Raw genomic sequence first — 24,767 nt, forward strand, 5'->3', positions numbered from 1 at the left:
AGCCAGTCTGACTACAGGCCCATGCTAAACTAATTCTTTAAAATATTTAGCTCAAAATGGTAATGAAATAATAACACCAATGAGTTTAAAATCTGTATTTTGAGAAAATAATGTTTTTCCTAAGTAGGACTTCCATGGTTTTTTAATTATTTAAAATTATTTCCATCACACAATGCTTCTAGTGTATTCTAACATTTATGATATGATAAAAATCAGTACGTTTGTGATTCCATACGTGGTATCAAAGGCAAACTGTCGTTTTTTATTGCTTCATATTCCAACACCCCCACACACAAAATTATTTTAGGAGGCTTATGCTATACAACACAGACTAAGATGCATTAAGTAAAGTTAGGACTTCTTTCCACTGACATCACTAATCTAAATTGAAAAACAACTACTCTACTATCTAGGCAATAGAATTATTAATAATTTTAGAAATTACTGAAACAGAAAACAAAACATTCTTAGTATTCACTAGCCTTCAATTTTAAATGAACTTTTTAAGAAAATAAGTGACAAAGTAAGGAGATAAGTGTGTTTTTAATACAAAAACTGTTTAAAACAACAAAGAAAACCCTAGAATTTCCACTAAAAAGAAAATACTGTGACTAACAAGAAACAATTCAGACTTTAAACAACAACACTGGAAGAACTTGTTTTTTATGTGTCACAACTAACCGGATAAATTCTTAGTCTTCATGTGGTGACGGCTTCTCCAGCAGCGACATAAGAAGTTTGTAAACAGCTGCTTTTCCCAGGACACGAACCAGTTACTTACACTGAGTGGTAAACAATGCTGATTTCACGAATGGTAGATGGCCAATCCTGCAGAGTAAACTGAGCACCTCTAAAAACTTACAAACCTCAAAAATAGTTCCCTGACATTTATGAAAGGGAAAGTCCCCAAACCCGACAAAATCATCGAAATTCTGAAATAACACTATAGCATGTATTTCTCCTACAGAGTGAAATCAGGTAAGATAGAACATTTTAATTTGCCTCTTCAGGTCCTTTGACTTACTGCTTATCAATAAAGAGAAGAACCTATAAGTGGTCTTGAAAGTCTACTCAAGCTGTACTATTCACTGCCAAATGTCTATGCCTCAGCAACGTAACAAGTTCAGGAGTCATGATACTCCAGGATCCACAGCAAATATTCATAACCGCTTATGAGAAATCTTTGATCCGGGACCACCACAGAAATAGTTTATACTCATATTAGACAAACTCTGACAGAGAGCCTGGTACTTACCTGAAGTTTGTTAGAGTAATTTACCTTTAATCATCACAGTGATGGAGGGAAACATCTTTCAGGGTATGGGCTAGGAAGTTACACCAATGACATGTGTAGAAAGATTCATTTATGTTACCTGTTCTTGCTTCTCCAGCCACCTGTCCACCATTGGGTGACTGGCACTCAGAGATGAGCGAGCATTGTCTCTCTGAAATTGGTGAGACCAGTTACTAGCATCCCGTGGAAGGCTTCTATAGTTTTCATCTTTCTATTCAAAAAGAAACAAAAAGGTGTCTTGTAAAAAACCAGACTTTGCAAATTAACGATGCATTTGGTCTTCCAAAAGTAGCAGAAAAGTGATTCTGCATACTCAAAGTATTTTTCCCAAGCCTACACAGAAGAGCTGATTGAGGACATTTCACCCAGATTAGACCTCATGAATGCAGTCATCCGTCTGGGGTTCAGGGAGTGTAATGACTAGAGTGGGGAAGGTAGCTGCATACGTACACGCACGGGAGACAAAACCATTTTCCCTGCACTCCCTCCCAAATCAATCTCCCTGGGCCAATTACATGCACCACAAAATGAAAAGTAGTTCTCTACAAGACTGTTGATATCTCCCAATCATGGAATTTCCTCTTTTCATCTTCTTTCTAGTCTTATTAATATTGTGAGATATTTTCTATAATTCACCAAAAATGTTTAGAATAAGAAAGATTAATGAATTTGCTCTTTTTCTTTTTTTAAAGATTTTATTTATTTGACAGAGAGAGACACAGCGAGAGCAGGAACACAAGCAGGGGGAGTGGGAGAGGGAGAAGCAGGCTTACTGCCGAGCAGGGAGCCCGATGCGGGGCTCGATCCCAGGATGCTGGGATCATGACCTGAGCCGAAGGCAGAAGCGTAACAGCTGAGCCACCCAGGCGCCCCAAAGAATTTGCTCTTTATTTAGATCTTTGTAGTTGTGTGACTTTGGGCAAGAGACTTAAGATTCTCTAGACTGTTCTGTTAGCTACTTCACGAGCTAGTTGTATGCATTAATTCAAATATCAAGTAAAGGGAAAAATTAATTTATCCCAATACATGGTACATAATAGATTCATAACTGCTCACCCCAAGGTGCTCATGGCAAGTGAAGTCTTTACATAAAAACCTAGTTAGCTGATAAATATTTACTTAACATGTCCCAAAGCAGGCACCTGGGTGGCTCAGCTGGTTAAGTGTCTGCCTTCGGTCATGATCCCAGGGTCCTGAGAGCGAGTCCTGTTGTTGGGCTCCCTGCTCAGCAGGGAGTCTGCTTCTCCCTCTGCCCCTCCTCCTACTCGTTCTCTCAATCTCTCTCTCTCTTTCCAACAAATAAATAAAATCTTAAATATATATATATATATATATATATCCCAAAGCAATCAAATGCTACTGGACATTTCTTTGAAATAATAACTTATAATAATCTGCTTTGGCTTTTGGGCTACAAAACCTAATTTCAGGGGCACCTGGGTGGCTCAGTCGTTAAGCGTCTGCCTTCAGCTCAGGTCATGATCCCAGGGTCCTGGGATTGAGCCCCGCATCGGGCTCCCTGCTCAGCAGAGAGCCTGCTTCTCCCTCTCCCTCTGTCTGCCGCTCCCCCAGCTTGTGCTCTCTCTCTCTCTCTCTGTCAAATAAATAAATAAAATCTTTTAAAAATAAAAAATAAAACCTAATTTCAATGTCCTGAAGAGAAAGGAGGAAGGTAGGATAAGGCAGAGAAGTCAAACATTTTAGTTCAACATGTAAATCTAAATATCTCCTACAAGAACAAATTTAAAATGTTAACCACTTCGACCCACTTACATCAGTGCCCCATTTTAAGTGAAGGACCAAAATATTCTCCTTAATAACTTTGTTAAGGATGGTCTGGCTGTATACATTATACACATGACCGTTTCTTATTCCTCATGACTTAAACCATATGAGCAGCAAATACACAGACACGAAAAAGTGTAATGTAACAGGTTTGTACTGTATAGACCTTAGCAATAGACCAAGATACTGTTTTCTGATCCTTCATGAATTCCATCAGAGGAAAAAGCTTCAAAATGAATTGATGGTCCGGAACCTATGCCAATATTGTGGTGTACAAAAAATCTTTTTAAATCTATAAATATTTACCAGTATAAACTTCAGTATGAAACTTTAAAAGTTTTCTTTTTAATATACCTAGATAAGAAACTAAAACCTCGACAGAATTAAACATTAGCAGCAAGTATTTTTACTAGAAAACCTCTGTACATGCCTGGTTACTGCAGCTCAAGAAAGCTATAACACAGCATATAACTGCAAGCACAAGGAAAACACTGTAAGATTACAATGCTGCTCCACACCCAGGAATTAGGGACTGGCCTTGCGTGCAGGAACATGGAAATGGTAAAATAAGCAAAGGACACAGGCAAAGGCTAAGGAAAAGCATAAAGCAACTGAAGAAACCGAAGCTCACTGTATCTCGAAATACTAGGAGCTCTGCCTTAAAACCTGCTCATGATAACTTGAGAACAAAGCAAAATTAGCTGACTTACTGCCAAGAAATTCAAATAAGTCATAAAGGGCAGATAAATGTATCAGTTGACAGAATCTTAAATGTCCACGAAGGGGGGCGCCTGGGTGGCTCAGTTGGTTAAGCGACTGCCTTCGGCTCAGGTCATGATCCTGGAGTCCCGGGATCGAGTCCCACATCGGGCTCCCTGCTCAGCAGGGAGTCTGCTTCTCCCTCTGACCCTCCTCCCTCTCACGCTCTCTGTCTCTCATTCTCTCTCTCGCAAATAAATAAAATCTTAAAAAAAAAAAAAAAAAAAAATTTAAAAAAAAATTTAAAAAAAAAAAAATGTCCACGAAGGGAAGAAGGACTGGGAGTGCAGAGAAACACAAGTAGAATTTTTATATCAAGGATCTTGGGGCTGCTACCATTGGCTAAGGACCTGGCTTCTCTATTCATTTTCCACCATTAGAGGTGATTACTACACCAACTCTTTACTTTGAAAATGAATAATTAAACACAAAGTATTAAAAATCTATTCTGCCTTTTCAGGAGGAACTGTATTTCAGGGAAACCAACAGTGCCAGTCGATGAGGGGAAGCTTGTCTTTTCAGAAGAATGCCACGTAATGCAAACAGAATAATGAATAGATTTAGAAAACTCACCACATACAGCTCCTAAAGAAATAACTCCTTCAGGCAAAGATAATCAATGGATTCTATAACTGTTAGGTGAAGAGTTGATAGTGAGCTGGATGTTCACATACTGACAAAATACCGCTTGCAAAAAGGGAACAGTAGATCTTTAAAATGAAGAGACCAGATGACACAAAATGCTCATTTTCCTTGGTGTCTAGAATCCAGGATGTGACTGGTACTTTCTTTTGATTCCTTCTGAATCTCCACCATTATTTTTCTTTCCTGAAATGGCCCTTATTAGCTCTACCTATGGCTTGCTCACTCCTGTCTCCTTAGCCAAGCTCAAAAAGTGTATCATTTCAAAACCTCCCTCCTGACGACTTCCAGGCATGGGTCACCAACACTAAACTTTTCCTGAATTCATGATCTAAATTTCCAACCGTCCATCCCAAAGATACCTCCAAATCAACAGATCCAAAATGAAACTCACTTTCTCCATTAATCCTGGCACCCTTCTGAAAAATGTTCATCATACTCTTCACCTCTTTCTACTCGTCTCTCATCTGAAACTAGTACAGCAACCTTCAAACTGGAGGCTGGCCCCAGCCTTAACCTCTCCAACAGTGCTCTCCGCCACTTCCCACAGAGGACTGTTCTAGAATGTACGCTGGAGCACATCACCCATGGGACAGACTGCAGGTAGCCCCGAGGAAACTGCACACAATCACGCTTGCTGTGCCACATGCCTCTTCACCTTTACTTATGCTCTTTCAGAGCCTAGACTCCAATAACATTTCTTTTGTAAGATCACTTACCATTTTTCAACACCCAGTGCAATCGCTACTTTCTCTAAGAGGGATTCCCGGACTTTCAACAGACATCAGAATGTCATGCTTTTTATTACCACTATATTTTAATTTTACTAATTATAGCTCTAACTTATAATTTAGTTAATTTTTAAAATTGCTATTTCCACTATTACATCGAAACCAAGGCAGAAGATCGCCATTCACCTTTAGACTCAAGCACTTAGCTCAGTGGCCTATACTAATATGGAGGGCTTTTACTTCACTATGTCACTTTCACATGGTTCAGAATCCCTGAATTTTCAAAGAACACTTCTATAAGTTGTTTTAAAAATGAAAAAGGGAATGCTTTCAAAAGGCATCACGATAAACATCAGTGACACGCATTTTCACTGAAATATGATTGTACTTTTAGATTTATACTACCAGATGTATAACTGTTATATGCCTATTTCAATTCAATGTCACACCTACAGTATACAATGTCTGTGGATAATGTAATTACTTCCAGTTGCATCTAAAAAGCAGTGTGACATTTCTCCAATTACATCAATTATGACATGTAATTCATGTTTCAGGCCACCACAAAGTAATCATATTAAAGGAGATAAGGGCTAAAGATTAAAAAAAAAAATCTGTCCTTTTGAACTCCACCCGAAAAATTCAATTTTATATTTGTAGAATCAACTTTGAATAGTTAATAGATAAGAAAAATAAAATTGATATTAACCCCTCATAACAAAAAAGTTTTCCTAATTCAATATTGTTATGGTAATGTCAATAATGAATTCATACATTAATTTATAATGTATGAGAGGCCAGCTGAAGTAACCTTAGTCATTATCAAGAAAGTGAAGAATTTCTAAAATATATTATTAATCACTATGCAATATATGCTTTCCTTTGTTGATAGCATCATGCAGGTACTACTAGCATTTCACTCATGTTCTCCCTCACAATCCTGAGCTTGATCCAAAGTTCAGACGAAGACTGTAATCCTATAAAGTTGTGATTCTGTATTTACAATGTTAGTATAACAACAAACAACATAACATGCAATATGATTTCTCCTTCATAATATATGCTTGGATATTCATGATTTCCAATTGAAATGTATACAGTACATACTATTTTCAGCTTAAAAATATTCATTTCAGTGTAAATGATTTTAAAAACATAGTAGTCTTAAATGTAGTGATCTGAAGGGGCACCTGCACCCCAATGTTTATAGCAGCAATGTCCACAATAGCCAAACTACAGAAAGAGCCCAGATGTCCATCAACAGATGAATGGATAAAGAAGATGTGGTGTGTGTGTGTGTGCACGCGTGCGCGTGTGTGTATGTGTAATGGAATACTACTAAGCCATCAAAAAATGAAATCTTCCCATCTGCAATGACATGGATGGAACTGGAGGTCATTATGCCAAGCGAAGTAAGTCAATCAGAGAAAGACAATTATCATATGATCTACTCATAGGTGGAATTTAAGAAACAAAACAGAGGATCACAGGGAAAGAGAGGGAAAAATAAAACAAGACGAAATCAGAGAGGGAGATAAACCATAAGAGAATCTTAATCATAGGAAACAAACTGAGGGTTGCTGGAGATGAGGGAGGTGGGGGGATGAGGTAACTGGTTGACAGACATTAAGGAGGGCACCTGATGTAATGAGCACTGGGTATTATACAAGACTGAGGAATCACTGACCTCTGCCTCTGAAACCAATAATACATCCTATGTTAATTAATTGAATTTAAATGAAAAAAAATTCTATAAAAAAAATAAATGCCATAACCTCTAGCAAACTCTACTACATTATAAGCTTTGGAGAAAGGACCATCTTTCTAACCCTATGATGCCCAGCACAGAGCCTTTCACAAAGTAGGTACCCAACAAATATTTAATGTACTTAACAGAAGAATGAGAATTTAATGAGACCATAATAATAAACACAAAAAAGAATCCTTCAAAAAAAAAAAAAAGTTCTCATTATTAACCTTGCACTGACGCTGAAATATCTGAATGTCCAAAAGATCTGATGAGCATTTCTCAAAACATTCCCAAATTCACTGATCTGATTGGCAATGAATCTAAACTTACTACCTACATGAACTTTGCATGGGAGTGAGTGCCTGATAGTACATATTGATAAACATACTGCTTTTTTTCTTCCAAATTATATAGGTTAAAGTACTTGATTTTTGAAAAGAATTTTCTCTTAGCTCATTTGTGAGTTTGCATTCCTATGTTCCCATTTTTCAAATAAAAAATTAAAAAATTTTTTTTAAAAAGTATGAAGGCATGGAATGTAATACATAATGCTGTCATTTGTTTCTGAAGGAAAGAAGTGTTTGCAACTAATAAAGTCCTTAGATGGATAAATAACAACAAGAACAACAACAACAAAAAAACATGGTAGTCTTAATATGTCTATGAAAGATTATCTACATTTTTAATGGATCAGACTATTGTCAGCTACAAAAAAAGTCAACATTTTTAAGTTAAATGTATTTGCAAAACCTGTATTTTCTAACCTAAAGAAAAAACCAAACCAACAAAAATCTTTGCCATTAATATTTTTGCAACAAGTTAGAGCTGTATTTATTTTAAAAAATTTGAGAATGTGACTTTAAATCTATTTCATTCTATGATCAAATTAATGCCTCCATTCTGTCTATTGGTAAACTTCAAGGTAAAAACAGAAATCTTGGGGTGCCTGGGTGGCTCAGTTGGTTAAGCGGCTGCCTTCGGCTCAGGTCATGATCCTGGGGTCTTGGGATCGAGCCCTACGTCCGGCTCCCTGCTCAGCGGAGAGCCTGCTTTTCCCTCTCCCTCTGCCTGCCACTCTGCCTACTTGTGTTCTCTCTCTATCTGTCAAATAAATAAATAAAATCTTTAAAAAATAAAAAAAAACAAAGATCTTTTTCTTTAGACTTACAAAAATCTGTCAGTAGTACCAATATGCAAAATCCTAATGATTATTAAATTTGCTAATAACAAGAAATAATCTATTATAGTAAAGCCATTACTACTTTATCTAACAATTTTTATAAGAAAACTACCATAAGGAATTACTCTCCTTTTTTTTAATTACAATTTTAATCCTTCACTCATGAAGCTGTCCCAAACAGCCATTCAGCTTTGCTATCCCTCTTGCCAGAAAAAAACAGACGTTCCTGCTGTGATCAGGGATTTTCCTTATCATCTAAATGTACTACCATATCATCAGGTGTCAAAAAGCCACCCAGGCTGAGAAATGCATATTAATTTGCTGCTCCCTGGTAGCAGTACCCTAGTTATGCAGTAAATCTCTTTCAGGATAGGGAAAGTAATTCCTCTCTCCCCCGTCACCCCTCCCCAAGCCAATTACAATTCAATAAAAAGAAACCACACAGAAGCCACCCAATGCCTTGGGATAGAAGCTTATTCCTGGCATACTAAGCTGCAACTCCAAGGCTTTATCTCTCAGAAACAGCTACTTAGCTGATGGTCAGATTCCTTGGCAAGCCTACATCCCTCTGTTGCAGAAATATAGGAATATTTCATGAACATTACAGAAGTACCAGATATTTCTATGTTAGCATAAGAAACCCAACTACAGTTCTACTTCTTTTTTTCAATGCAAAAATTCCAAACACCTTTTGAAAAACCATTAGGAATTGTGTTATATTTTGACATACTGAACGTTCAATGCATATAAATTTAACTTTTGTACCCTCTATGCATCCTATGGTTTCTAATATTCCCATACAGTTTTCAGATTTTAAGTTTACAATTATTTTTCAACTCGGCAATTCTAGTCAAAGAGAGCTCAATTTTCTGCTTTATCATTTCTCCAAGAAATGATACACAGACACAAAAGAAACTATTTTCAGGATGTCTAACCTGAAATTTTAAGACTGAGGTGAAATTAGTAATTATGGCTTAGAATTGTTTTTTAATTACATGAAGCTTGCTAAAATCATCAGTAATCATATTGTTGATTCAATGTAACAGACCCATTCCGGTCTCTGTGGCCAGAGTTTACCTTGTGTGCCTCCTGATGGCTACACCAGAGCATGACCTTGGAAGGAAGGCCAAGGCTAACGTGTAGCAGAAGATAACAACCATAAAATGGTCTGTAAATAGGATTTTTGTCAATGTACTTTTCTGACCTTCAAATCGTCCTCTAGTTAGTAAATGAAAAAGAGAAAAAAGAAGAGAGAGAAATGTGGGATTGGGAATAAACTGACTCACACAAAAAATTACAGATTCAATAACCAACCTGTAAATGAAGGCAGAAAATTTGGCAGTCCCTATCCATTTAAACCAATGACATGCCTATTAATATATTTTTTTTTTAAATAAAAAACCACAGGATTTTACTCCAAACACAGTATTATCATCACTTATCCTAGAGACATGTCTATTTTGAAGTGTAATGACCAATATCCTACATGGAATGCCCCAATGTTGTTGATCTGTGGTCAAGCAAATTCATCCCATTAGCTAAGCCCATATTATCTGTAATTCCTGCATATGTAAATAAGTATAAATACTGGTGTGTGTGTGTGTGTGTGTGTGTGTGTGTGTAGACTATAGGAGATATATATATATATATATCTCCTACTTTCCTTTTGGGTAATTGCTTTCTTCCACATTCTTAATCATTAATGAGAGGGTTAAAAGAGATAAAAGAAAGAGTTTGTATTTATAAATTTGCTCCTACTTCTGAACAGAACTATGACAAGACAAAGAGGAAATTCAAACATCCATACATTTCTGTCAAAATTCTATTAGTAGACTACTTATCATTAGTGATAGTCTATAAAAGTGTGGTACAATTTGTGACGAGACATCAATTATACTGACAATGTAACTTTTTAAAAATTTAAAAATGAAAAAATCAAAATGCAGAGATTTTGAATGCCAAAACATTTATTAGAGCACCTCTGTAGCTCAAATTTCATTAATACATATTTTATTTTTAAATCTCTATTTTAATTTTCATTCTAAACTGTATTTAGATTTTGAACAGGAATTAGTAGCAAAAATTGAAAATAATTTATCCAAGCAGATTTTTTTATTAATGTACAAAATCAAATCTCCTATAATGTACATCAAATTTTATTAGTTTTTTTCCTTTGAAATATTAAAGGTACATAGTTCTTAAAACTCATTCTGACCTGAAAAATCTGAACAATAACTCATGTCTTTTCCAGTCTTTACAACGTATTCAGTAGCTTCTAGATCACAGAATTACATTTAGATCAGTGGGACACTCAAGAATGCTGAATATGCCAGGGGAAAAAATTCTTGTTTGCAACTCTCTACAGAAAGTACACATTTGGGGGATGACTGCGTGGTTCAGTCGGTTGAGCGTCTGCCTTCAGCTCAGGTCATGATCCCAGGGTCCTGGGATCGAGTCCCACATCGGGCTCCCTGCTCAGCGAGGAGCCTGCTTCTCCCTCTGCCTGCCACTCACCCTGCTTGTGCTTCCTCTCTCTATCCCTACTAAATAAATAAAATCTTAAAAAAAAAAAAAAAGTACACATTTGAAAATTATGATTAATTTGCAAGTAAGTTTCCTGTCATAGCAAATCCTTCCGGTTGATATGCTGACAAAACCAGAAATATAACATTTTAGTTTTACCTCACAACCTACAACTGGCCAGTACACCGCAGTAACTGTTGTAACATCAGATAAGAAAAATAACCCCCAGAGCATGGATCTGCACCAGGCTATGAACATAAAGGGATCTGGTATGAAAACAGGTTGGCTAAATATCTCACAGAGATGTAGGTCAACTTATAAAGGCCGTGACATTTCCAGAAGTGACCATGAGGGCACAGATTTCTCTGAAGCCACCAGATCTGGTCATGGAGTAGACAAGGAAATCTAAGAGGAAAAAGATCAGCAAAACTCTATCTCATTCAGACTATTTATTTGAACCAATTTCTTCTGTTGTTTTTAATCCAGCTCAACAGTTCAGAATGCCAGGAAAAACTTTAGATACAGAATTTTTAAATCTGGAAGGAGAAGGGCGCCTCGATGGCTCAGTTGGTTGGGTGTCTGCCTTCGGCTCGTGTCATGATCTCAGGGTCCTGGGATCGAGCCTTCACATCAGGCTCCCTGCTTGGTGGGAAGCCTCCTTCTTCCACGTTCAGCAGGGACTCTGCTTGAGGATTCTCTCCCTCTGCGCCCCTGCCCCTGCCCCTACACACTCAGGCGTGCACATGTGTGTACACACACTCCCTCCCTCCCTCTCTCTCTCTCTCAAATAAATACATCTTTTTAAAAAATTTTTAAATGGTTTTAAATTAAAACAGTCTATTTCCAGGTATAACTGGGATTATCTCCTTTATCCTATGAAAATATCCCCCATAAGAACATAGGGAGAAGGTAGCCTGGGAGGATAGTTTAATATTTTTCAAGTTACAAAAACATTATCTCCATCTGGATTCTGAGGAACTAAGGAAAAGAACTAAAAGGGAAGCAGTAGTAACAGGAGCTCGCATTTTATTTCTTGGACAGTACTTCATAAAAACCAACATGAACGGGGCACCTGGGTGGCTCAGTAGGTTAAGCGTCAGACTCCTGATTTTGACTCATGATCTCAGAGTTGTGGGATCGAGCCCCCATCCAGCTCTGCACTGGGCATGAAGCCTGCTTAGGATTCATATTCTCTCTCTCTCTCAAAAAAAAAGAAGAAGAAAGGCCACTCAATTGCCAGATGGCCATAAACATTCCACAATCACCAAGTATAAGGAATAGAGAAAAGGGACCATCATTTTTTACCCTACTCTTTCAACAAAGGCAAGTGTATGAGAAAAAAATAAAATATAAATATTTCAGATCAGGTTACAATTTGAAGAGCCTGGATCATTTTCCAAAACTACAATAAAAATGAAGAGCAACATTTGACTAATGCTGCTTGACTCTGAAAAACAAATTTAAATCTGAAACAATTTTAAAACATTTTAGAAAGTGCCACATATTTCTTATTTTGACAGCAAGAAATACCTACCCACATTTCATTTTCTTTCAAAAACATGTAACTCTAAACACTTATATCTCCGAACTAAAATTATGAATAACAATAGCATTTTGCATCAGAAGCAATTTGCACAACACCAAGAGAAGAAGGGAAGAGATGCCGGGGAATGAAAGAGAAAAGGTAAGGTACTTACAGTAGTTGCCTAATTCCAAAATATCTACAGCCTTACACATTATCTAAATGTGCAACATAAATCTTTTATATTTACCTAAATGTTTTTCACCTTAATTTAAAAGCAATATATTCAAAGAAATCACTAAACTTTGAAAATCAAGATACTTGCACCATATATAACTAGCCTGCCAATGTAAATACTAGCACTTCCTTCTTATATTTTTCAGTCCACAATCATAACTTCAATGAACTGGGTAGATTAGCAAAACAACTGAGTAATTTCTGTGCAAGTCCCTAGGTACAGTCGACGATATGACTTTCTTAAAGTTTTCCCCTTAATTGTGAAATTGCCTCCTCAGGTAAATCATCTCCACAGATTTTTGAAAATGTAGAAAAATTATTTTCACTTATCAAAATCTCATCCTATTTATGCTTCTCATAATTTCATAATGACTTTTCTGGAGAATTCCATCTCCACACGAAAAGCATTTACCATAAAGAAACTGATAGCTCAAACTTCTAAAGAATTAAGTCCTTCTCTCCAACCCCATCAGCAGAAAAAGCATGTTCTCTAAGCTGGATATTAACTTTCAAGGAATCTATTTTTGTCCCCGAATTATAACTGAAAATCATAACTTTAGAAAACATGATTCCAGAAAATTTGGAATAATTCCTGTTGAAACCCCTCCTCTGTCCCCTCAAAAAACCTTAACAATCTGAATAACGTGACAACAAAACAGCTGTTGCACCAGGATGTCTCAACAAAAATTAAAGACACAAGTGGGAGTACCCAGCCATGAGAATGCAGCAGGTTTAAAACTGGTGAGCATTTCTCAAATTCAGTCTTGTCATAGGGAAGGATACCAACCATCAATCAGTATTTAATAAAATCAGTTGAAAAGCTTTCATTATAACTCATTTCCAAAAAGAAAAATACATCTCAGGGAATGACCAGGTGTGCCCAAGGGCTCACAGAGACCTGTGGCTGAGTCCTGGTTCCTCACATGCCAAGCACCTGTGCATGAACTGCCATCTCTGATTCTTAGCACAAAATATGGGTGACACAATGTGCCTTGTAAAGCTGGGTTTTAAAAAAACTTTGTGTGATGGAAAAAAATTGATTTACTGAAAAGTTGCAAGGTAGTACACAGAGTTCCTACCCACTCTTCACCCAACTTCCTCCAATGTTAACATCTTACATAACCTTGGCATAGTTGTCTAAACTAAGAAATCAACACTGATACGATACTATTAACTACACTAACAGATGTATTTACAATCTATCCATTCCCCCCAATCCCCATTTATGTCCTTGTTTCGTGCCAGGATCCCAAACTGTATTAAATCCTCCATCCCCTTAATCTCCTCTGACCTGGGACAGTTTTTCAGTCTTTCTCAGTTTTTTATGACCACAATATTCTTGAAGAATATTGGTGAGGTACTTCATAGAATGTCCGTCAGTTCTGATTTGTCTTGAGATTCCTTATGATTAAACTGGAGTTATGAGTTTTGGGGAAAACTCCACTGAGGTGAAATACCCATCCCACCATACCATTTCAAGGGTTCATGATATCACCATGACTTATGATTAGTGATATTAACCTTAATCACTTGGTTAAGGTGAGTCTGTCACTTCTCCACTATAAAGTTAGTATTTTTCACATTCCCTCCTCTCTTCTTTGGAAACAATTAACTACAGCCAATCCTCAAGAGGAGGGGAGTTAAGCTCCCACCTTCTGGAGGGGGACATATTATTTATACTATTTAGGATTCTTCTGTTAAGAAAATTTGTACCTTTTCTCCCATTTACTTTTTATTTAATCATTTATTAGTATCAGTATAGTCTTATGGATATTTATTTTGGTTTTTGGATTATAATCCAACTGTACCATTATTTACTTTGCTGTCATTAATGCACATAAAATATCAAGAAGAAGGCCAAATATATAAATTCTCAATAACAATAATATCAATCACAAGGATTAGAGAAAACAAACACAAAAAATTCCTCAAAAAAAGGGACAGAAATGGAGATCAGTTAACATAATCAGATTATTAGTACAGATATTCATTAAGCCAGCATTTTTTTACTTAAGACTAAAATGTTAAGATATAATATAGACTTGGTGAGGTTTTAAAAAATATGCCAGTTCTAATAATAAGCACATGCCCATTATTCTTATATTCATGTCTTAACTGCATAATAGAAAGATTTAAAGGAAATAAAAATGAAAAGGTTATTGTGAAGTATTTTATAGTTTATTCAACTAAATGAACATTGGGCATAAACAAGTAAAATCTTTAACAAAGAAAAAAATTTTTTTAATAATTGGGCAATGTATAAAGTCTGTAAGCATGTTGTGATGTGGGTAGGATATTTGTCAAAAGCACAGAATTTGAAACTGCAAAATCTAGATTCACATCACAACTTTACCACTTAACAGTTGGTTTAACTATTAGGTGACCTATTTAAACTCTTGAAGGTTTTACCTCTTCATCAATAAAATGGGAACACCAACAACACTTAAACAGTAGAGGGGGATTAAATGAGATATAACATGTAACAGACCAAGCACAGTGTCTGGCAAGAAGTCCTCAAAAAAACCTGGCTATGATTACGTGAAAATATCAAAAACCTCAAAACGGATATAGTTTAGAGATGACATAGATGGGAACCACTTCTAACCCCACACTCTAAAACACCTTGACTGAAATGCACTTCTCCAAAGGCAGACCTGGAAGCCAAGCAAATTACAACCAAGGTTGCCAGTCCAGCTAGAATGCAAGCAGCAGGTGGCTCTAGTCCTGAGCAGTCCCATCTTCTACTTTTCTTGTTAACAAGAGGACATGAAGTGACTACATCTAACTTTGTGACTTGAAAGAAGTAGGTTTATAAGCTAATGTATCAAAAATTAAAAACAAAAACCAAGTTAAAAAGATGAAATAAGGCCAAAATATTTTTAAGTGTATAAAAGCCATGCAAATGTTTGTTCAATATAATTCAATGTCATTCTCAGTTTTCAGAGTTCTCTCCCTCAAGTCAAGAAAAACAGGTGTAACATATTCATTTCCCTCTCTACGTAACTTTGAGGCTGCTCAATAAAGATTTTGACATTACTTTGGTTTATACTTCTGGAATGGTTTGTGAACTCTAAAAATACCGCACATCCAGGCTCAAAAATTTTCTCAACAGCACGTTAGGATTTTATAACTTTGAACACAAATTATAATATTCAAAGCAAGTGAAGACAGATTATATCCCTACATGTGGCATAGAAATAGATGAGACTAGGTTATTAACAACTCCAACTAGGTGAGCTTGGCAGTTGAAATTAGCCTATTATAGAAATGATTATAACCACCACTTACTAAAAGCACACAACTGTACTGCAATCAAATGAAGATCTTTTAATATGCAAAATAGAAGGGTGAAATTTATAGTTTCAGAGGCCTTTAACGGGAAATACAAATGTTGCTGTAGAATAGTCTAACATCTAAGTCTCAGCTGGATCTCCCTTGAAGCTAATGCCCCAGAAAATTAAACACAGCTATAGGTCTCTCACAGAGGAAACGTGGTTTTAGGGAATGATCTCAGCTCATCCTTTGAGGTTTTTAGATGATTACTGTAACTCACTAACACCTATGACTGGCTCATAAATAACAAAAGATAGACAACGTTTTTCAATAGCCAACTGGTCAAACGCACTAGCTTAAAAATAAAATAGCCTACTCAAATTTGCCAATATGACTGGCTTTATCCAATAGAAAGCATAAAGGAGAAGCAGAGATTCAGAAACCAAATGGTTGAGAAAGGGATGAGGAAGCAAACAAATAGGTAAACATAGACTGCAACTCTATAAAAAATGAATGAATGAATGAATGAATGAGCAAGCAAGCAAGCAGCTATTTTAGAGTACCATGAAGTAGGAGCCAATGGTAACTGCTAATACACTGTCAGCACAGCAACCGGCAAAGTTTTCTGACTCTGAATAAAACAAGAAGTACGCATTTTCTGGAAGTTCCTTGTGTCTGAATTAGCATTGGTGACTTCACACATGATAATGGGAATATGGTGTCTTGACCCGATGTATTCAAATGCACTTTAAACTAAGACTGGGGGTGGAGGACAATATGCCAAGGAACAATAGACAGGTACATTATTTGTATCAGAGCTTCTATTTAGAAAAGATATGTCCTATTCCAGTCTGGCATTGACAGCATAGGATCCAATATCCCAGCAGGCTGTTATAATAATTTTATTTAAAACTCAAAAAAACTCTTCTTAATGGACTTTCAATTGAAAATTATAAATTTGAGCAATCTAAGTATGAGAAGTAAAATATCACAAAACCAAATATGGTAAATGTTCCAGATTCTATTCTGCTATGATAGAAAAATTAGCCTAAAAGAAGACATCTCAAAATAACCATAATACTCTTATTTACCCTCTCTTAACAGGCAAACAAGCACACTTTTCTTTTTCCTTTTCAGTTCTAAAAAAAAAAAAAACCAAAAAACAAAAACAGACCCTGCCCTGAAATCAGTGAAGCAGCTTTCAATAAACACACAAATCTGAAATAGGTAAAGGAATCCACTGTTACAAGTATATTTCATCTTTTAAAAGTTCACAGGTGATTCTGATGCAGAGCCAAATGGGAGCCATTAAACCGTACAGTAAGACAGTACGTTCCAGAACTCAGGAACAGTACCACTTGCTTCTTTGTTTTCTTTATCCTCCCCCTCATCCCATAGCTCACTCCATCTGGGACTTCTCACAGTGCTTTATACAACATAAGCACTTTACTCTTTATTAGTCATGAACTTATGTGAAACAATTATCAGTGGCTTTAAAAATATTCATTTCCTTGGTCAAATAGGTCTACTTCAGGAATCTGTTCTAAGAAAATAATCAGAGATGTCAACATAAATTAATATATAAGGATATTTTCTGAAGGGTACTTCTAAAGGTTACTTATTAGAGCAAAAAAAAAACCTGGCAAAGAATAAATGTCAAGCAACAGGAAAATCACCAAATAAAATGAATAAACACCAACTACAAAAAAAAATCAGTACATAAAAGAACATTATGCAAGCTATCTATATTTATGAGACATGGGAAAATGTTCTCAATACAAGACAAAATTAGGAAAAAAAGTCAGGAAATTAAACTATACTCATTCGATGATTCCCCACTGGTAATAAGGACAGCCACCAGCTATACAGAACTATGCTCCAGAGTCCCACGTTCATACAGCGAACTGTCAATATTACTCATCTACACAATTCCAAATTACTTACTTGCTTCTTTATACTTTTCATTACTTTATAAATGCAAAGAGCAAATAGTAGTATTATAAGAAAAAGACTATTTGAGGAATCTTAAAATATACTACAGAAATGTTTATATAAATATTTTTCTAAAGTTAGAAGAAAGACCTCATAACTCTTCTAATGAACAGAAAGAGAGATGACAAAGACATAATTAAGATAGCAACTCTTCCAAGAGCTTGTGTATATGAGGAGTACTGGAAAGGTACCAAACATGTCAAGCAACTAAATCAAAGAGAAACAATAAATCCAGGGTGTCAGAAATATTCTAAGGTCTCTTTTTAAGAACTTTTAAAAATAGGGATGCCTGGGTGGCTCAGTCAGGTAAGCGTCTGCCTTCGGCTCAGGTCACGATTCCAGGGTCCTGGGATCGAGTCCCACATCAGGCTCCCTGCTCATCGGAGAGTAGGCTTCTCCCTCTGCCTGCCACTCCCCTTGCTTGTGCACTCTTTCTCTCTCTGACACATAAATAAATTCTTTGAAAAAAAAAAAAAGAACTTTTAAAAATAAAAATTTACAAGATACTGATGCTAATACAACATGTTCTCTTATGACTTTCTTCCCTTTACCCTAACACCAAGATAGGTTCTTAATGCTACCTTTGTTTTTATCTACCCGTGTAAATTTTATTTGGTGGGGCAGGGGAAGGGGGGGTCGATGAAAGGGGCAGATAACTTAGAAAAGTAACAGCTCTTGGTCTTTGGGGGAAAGGAATAATGGCTTACAACCAGTGCACAATGAAATAATGCACAGACTTTATCCTTGAAACTTCATGGTTGGCTGATTCTGATAAGTGCCTCATTACATTGTTCTTGATGGAATGAATCAAATGCTCTCCACATACTAGTTAGACTTTATTTGCAGGGACAATGACTTAATAAGGATGACCAAAGAGGTGGCAAAATGATTTAAGTGTTCACACTGATTGAAATACTCTTTCCCAAGATGAAATATTAAGCACGTGTAAAATCTCAAATGAAAATACATTTTCTAGCAATATACTCTCCATACTAAGTGTGAGCAAAATGTTCTCTAAGAGTTGAAAAAAGCAATCGGCCACAACATGCGGGGCAGCAGGAGTGAGTCAATGTTCCAAATAACTTTTTTAAAGAGCCAAGACTCTCACAGGGGAAGGGAGGGAAAAATGAAACCAGACAAAACCAGAGAGGGACACAAACCATAAGAGACTCTTAATCTCAGGAAACAAACTGAGGGTTGCTGGAGGGGAGGGGGGTTGGAGGGATGGGGTGGCAGGGTGATGGACACTGGGGAGGGTATGTGCTATGGTGAGTGCTGTGAATTGTGTAAGACTGATGAATCACAGACCTGTACCCCTGAAACAAATAATACATTATATGTTAATAAAAAAAAAAAAAGAAAAAAAAAAGCCAAGACTCTCGTCTATTCTACATCTCACTTCCAAATTAAAGAATGAAGAATTGTAAGAAATACAGAAGCCCAGAGAACCCTTGGTCTCTCCAAGCTCTCACGTGGTTTAGTTGCACCAAAATCTGTCTACATTGCCCTCTAAATTTAATAGTGGAATGACTACATTAACTGGGAAGACTCCACCTCTCATCTTGGTTTTGAGCCACAGGAGCGAGTTCAACATGGTAGGGTTCTAAGATACTTGAATGGAACTGCCTAGTTCAGAAATAAGAGATTTCAACTAATTGGTGACATTATTCCAAAACTGTTTGTTTTGCTTATCAACTTAGAAGAACAGAGGTCACTTAACTATGTTGATGAGTTATACTAGAATGTCAACTTAATTTTAACTATTAGAGATCAATGCATCACAAGACTATGAATCCTTAACTCCTTTATTTCAATGCATTTATACAGAAAACCTAAGCCACTACATACTCATAAAAATGTATAACATCTTGAAATTCCCCAGCATAGGCAAGCTCTCATGGCCTCAAGAGAAGTAAATCAAGTTAATACTGATCAGCAAGTATACTTTCCTCCAAGTACCTGTTCTGAATATTGAAAATACAGGAAGTCATTTTATAAATGAAAATAAGACAGCATTTAGTGCGATATACACATACAAAAAAGAAAATCTCTCAGATTTTAATACAAACAGCTTAAAATTTTGACAGCAAGCTTAGGAAATGGGTACTTGAAAAGTAAAGCCAAAGATAATTCAAAGGACAAAGTCATTACACATTACCCTTTATGTGTGTTGTATGCAAACATGATTTCATCTAAAGATGTGGAGGTAAATCAAGGTCTTTCCTATGAGGAAGTGTGGGCATTTGGCTACATTAAAAACTGTTCCACATAGGAAAAAGCTTGTTGAATGAATAACCATTTTTTTATTTTTTTAGAAGATTTTATTTATTTGAGAGAGAGAAAGGATGAGAAAGAGAGAGCATGAGAGGGGAGAGGTCAGAGGGAGAAGCAGACTCCCTGCCAAGCAGGGAGCCCGATGTGGGACTAGATCCTGGGACTCCAGAATCATGACCTGAGCCAAAGGCAGTTGCTTAACCAACTGAACCACCCAGGTGTCCATGAATAACCATGTTTTGTTTTGTTTTGTTTTAAGATTTTATTTATTTATTTGACAGAGAGAGAGACAGCGAGAGAGGGAACACAAGCAGGGGGAGTGGGAGAGGGAGAAGCAGGCTTCCCGCTGAGCAGGGAGCCTGATGCCAGGCTTGATCCCAGGACCCTGGGATCATGACCTGAGCCGAAAGCAGACGCTTAACGACTGAGCCACCCAGGCGCCCCTGAATAACCATTTTTAAAACAAAACTACATTCAAATTTGTCTCGCAACACTTATATTTATAATGTGAAAAAAATGAAAATAGTATAAATGTCCAACAATAAGAGAATGATACGCTGTATTTTACAATGAGATATTCTGCATCCATTAAAAATATTTTTCAGGGCAGTGCCTGGGTGGCTCAGACTCTTGATTTTGGTTCAGATCATGATCCCAGGGGTTGTGAGACTGAGCCCCAAGTTGGGCTCCACACTGGGCATAGAGCCTGTTTAAGATTCCCTCTCTCTCTCCCCCTTGGGCCCCCGCCCCGATAAATATGTATTTCCAATAAAATTCACACCAGGGGAAATCCCTATGATATGAAAAAAAGGAGAAATAATAAGGATCCAAGTGTTGACACAGTATGACTCCAACTCTGTGTGGATATATATATGTGTGAGACCATGTGTATGTGCGTATGTGTGTGTATTCTTTATTATCTTAACACTAGGTGTTGCTAAATTTTAGCATTATAAATAATTTAATTTTGCATTGCACTAGTTTCCCAAATTTGTTACAACGATAGATACATGTTATTTAAAACAAACACTCAGTGAGGTGACTAATTGGCAGTGTGCACCACAGTCCTCTGGCAGCGTGCCCGCTCTGCCACAGCTGGAAGGCCAAAGTCCATTTCCTAAATCTCCCCTACAGGTAAGGATCTAGAGGCAAACAGCATTCTGCACATTTGCATACAAGAGCCTGACATTTAAATGACGGTTGTGGAAGAGGGAATTGTCCTGGGCTGTTGTGTTGTGAGGGGCAAGCCTGGCGATGGAGAGGATCCAGTTTGCTGAGGCATTTCTGGCTTCAGTTCCTAGCTTCACAAGTGACAAGAGACAAGGTGAGCACACCTGGAGACAGGGCGCTAGCATCAGGTGGGCAGATGCAGGGGGAAGGATCTCAGGTCACTTCTCTGCGGGAAGATGTGCAGTACTGCATTATTCAGAAAGTCCTTGAGGAGGTCCAGCCTACAGCCTGCTCTTCAAGCTCTTCCAATGATTTTCTGAGATTCCAATTCTAAGTATTAAGTTTGTTTGTGTTTATGTTTAAAATAGCTACTGTGGTTCTGTTTTGTGCAACTGACGCTGACTCACATACCCAGGATGTGGAAGGAATTAAAAAGAAAACCCTGATTACCTCAATGACTTCTGACCCACTATCCTTAAACCATGTGAAAACCTTTTTAATAATGCATTTTTTTTAACTGTCAACTCTACTTGTTTATACACTTCTAAATACCCATGCAAATTAAATCTATTTTGAACACAAATTAATTGTCATGAGGCTTATTCATAAACTGGATTCTGCTTCTTTGGATGGTTTACTTCATGATCAAGCATTCTAAAATTTCAAGTTAATCTCAATGAGAAGATACTCCAACTTGATTCCTCATCAAATACATAATGAAATATTTCAGAAAAGTAAGCCTAACAGTTAAACTCCTAATCCAAAAAATCAGAGACTACAGCACACTGTTTTTTCCTGGTAGATTCTTCCCAGTTAAGGTACTCTAGATGCTCTATGTATTTTTTTTCCTTAAATGAACTACTACAAAAGAGTGTTTGTAGAAATGCAACAAGTAAAAAAAAAATTAAAACAGGTACTTTCACATAAATGCAAAGGATAAATCAAATATTAAGCTATATTCACTTTAATATTAATATGTAATTATAGTTCAACATACACATGGTGCTCAATTACTGTCTGCATTGAAAAAAATATTAATTCATTCAATAGATGTTTACTGAGACTCTACAGATTCAGCAGTGAAAATGACAAACACAGCTTAAAGCTCATTGAGTAAAAGGTTAGAGGTATAACAGAATGGGATGATAAGGCTCAAAAAAATAGAATAAAGTTTATTTTTTTAGACTAAATAAATTAGGTCATGGACTGAAATAAATTAGCTCAAAGAAGAAAATGTTATTAAGACTAGGCAGTACACTTCCTTTCTCTAAGAAGAAAAAATTGTCAATAGGGTAGTTAGACTATGGATTCTACTTTCATCCTTAGAAGTCCATAATGCTATAATTTCTTTAATGTACCTCATGAACCAATAGGAATATCTGCCAATACATGTGTAAAATATCTTTGCAAGGACATGCAAAAGGCTAATAAGGGGATTACCCCTGAAGAGAAATAGGGTGACTAGGAGACAAAGTAGGAAAGGGACTTTACATGTACACGTTTCATGTCAAAAGATTTCATTTTTAATCATAAATATATTATCTATTCAAAAAATGGATACATAAATAAATCTATTAGCATGAATTTTATCATAAAATGCAAGGGCAATATAAAATAAGAAGTCATCTAAACTTTGATGCGGAAGTTGACATGCACACACACAAAGGGCCATAGTGAAGATGGGCTAGAAGCAAAGGATCCAGTCAGCAGCTGACATTCATCATTGATACTAAGAAGACACAAAATAGAAATGGTTACCTTCCTGTCACAGGTTTTAGGGCTCCCAGCAGTGTTTTGCTTAAGGAAGCCAGCTGTTGTTGACCAGCGTGTGGGGTTTTTCCGTGAAGGCTCTTCAGAAGAAAAATTATTATCACTAATGGAAGTTGAAAGGCCAATTAAAGCTGGGTCACTGCTTCGTCGGACATGAAGAGGCATATCTATAAATACAAAAAAGCATTATATTTTTTAAAAGGTAACTAATGTCTGAAAACTACATGTTAGGATAAAGGTAGTGAAATCCAAAAGATTAGAGAGAGTAACACTTAGGTGACAGTGGGTCACCATTCTAAATAGAAATTCCATTAGTTCCTTTAAAACACTTTACGGCAAAAGAAATGTAGTATGTATGGGATAACCTGCTCTGGAGTCAGACTGCCCAGGCTCGTATTTGTGCTTCACCAACTTGGTATCTGTCTGGTTCTGGGCAAGCCGCCTAACTAGACTCTGCTTCTAGTCTCTTCTTACGCAATAAAACCATCCTTCTTCCGTAAGGGTATCTTGAGGACTAAATGAGATGAAGTGCTTAAAACAGCACCTGACACTCCGTGCATACTCAATATACAGGGGCGCCTGAGTGGCGCAGCTGATTCAGCATTGGGCTCTCGGTTTGGGCTCAGGTCGTGATCTCAGGATTGTGAGATCAAGCCCCACTCTGCTGAGCGAGGAGTCAGCTTGTGAGTCTCTCTCCCTCTCTCCCTCTGCCCCTCTTGCTCATGCACGCACTCTCTCTCTCAAATAAATAAATAAATCTTTTAAAAGATATATATCATACATATTCTAAAGTAGAAATAACGATGTGAGCCATGGAACAAATTTTATCTAACTTTTAACCATATCGGGATTAAAAATACACAATCTAAACTTCTTGGCTCATCTATTAAGGAATTCTGTTAAATAAGATAATTATCTTGTTCAAAGAAGTACTATCAGAAAATATAGAGCACAAACACACTTCTCATCCTTAAGATAAAGGGAATCTTGAAAGTAATATGCTAATATGCAGGTATCTGGCATATACTCACATACACAATTACATGAAAGACAGTGTTTCAGCAACTGTATTCACATAAAAGAGGGGTCTGTTTGCAACTGCTATAACACAATCATTAACAAACTCAGGTTAATATTTGTATCAAGAGCACTGAGCACACCTTAGCAGATACAATCATTGGTATAGCAGAGAAAGAACAGAACTATAAAACCAGGTAAGAACAAAAGCACGTGAGTCTGTAACACTGGGAATCAAAACCAAAAACTCCACTTACCAACTGAGCAAAATCACTCAAAAACATTAAATATAAGATGAAAAATTTAAATTATGTTAAAAAATAAATAATGTTAGAGACGATCCGTTTTCAAAAACTAGAATGCAAGGTAAATATTTCTAAAAAGTCTCTAAAAAGGGTGCCTGGGTGGCTCAGTCGGTTAAGTGTCTGACTCTTGGTTTTGGCTCAGGTCATTATCTCAGGGTCTTAAGACTAAGCCCCATGTGGGCTCTCATTCCCTCTCCCTCTGCCCCTTCCCCCACCTCTCATCCTCTCAAATAAATAAATAGTTTCTGACAAAATAGCTTTAGTGGTGGAATAAACTCATGATTTACACTATGAAAAACATTTTTGGAACACTGATGAATTGATTAATGGTATGGCTATACAGATCCTAAAGGATGGATGCTCAACTAAAAACAGACTCTACATACTGAGGGTGATATTTAAACCACTGTCAATCCAATAGTCTCAAAGATGTTAAAGCAAATTAGAAATGATCAGAGGAAACAGAAGCATATGAATAAAATATTGCTTTTAACATGTGCTTCTACATCATGAGGATCTGATAATAAGAGAGCCTGGGTAACA

General features: G+C 36.7%; 1 protein-coding gene across 15 annotated transcripts in view; it reads right to left on the reverse strand.

The window, feature by feature from the left end:
* Positions 1-24,767, reverse strand: part of PARD3 (par-3 family cell polarity regulator) — a 643,037-nt gene that overhangs the window by 320,599 nt on the left and 297,671 nt on the right. For 12 of the 15 annotated variants that reach the window (XM_078075364.1, XM_078075362.1, XM_078075361.1 and 9 more), the window contains 2 exons: positions 22,891-23,069; positions 1,374-1,505 (listed from right to left, as the gene is read on the reverse strand). In XM_078075364.1, the coding sequence (XP_077931490.1) occupies positions 1,374-1,505; positions 22,891-23,069 (311 nt within the window). The remainder of the gene's footprint in view (positions 1-1,373; positions 1,506-22,890; positions 23,070-24,767) is intronic. The other 3 variants (XM_078075363.1, XM_078075365.1, XM_078075366.1) reach the window with 1 other exon arrangement.

This window comes from Halichoerus grypus, chromosome 6, assembly GCF_964656455.1.
Source record: "Halichoerus grypus chromosome 6, mHalGry1.hap1.1, whole genome shotgun sequence".
Classification (NCBI taxonomy): domain Eukaryota; kingdom Metazoa; phylum Chordata; class Mammalia; order Carnivora; family Phocidae; genus Halichoerus; species Halichoerus grypus.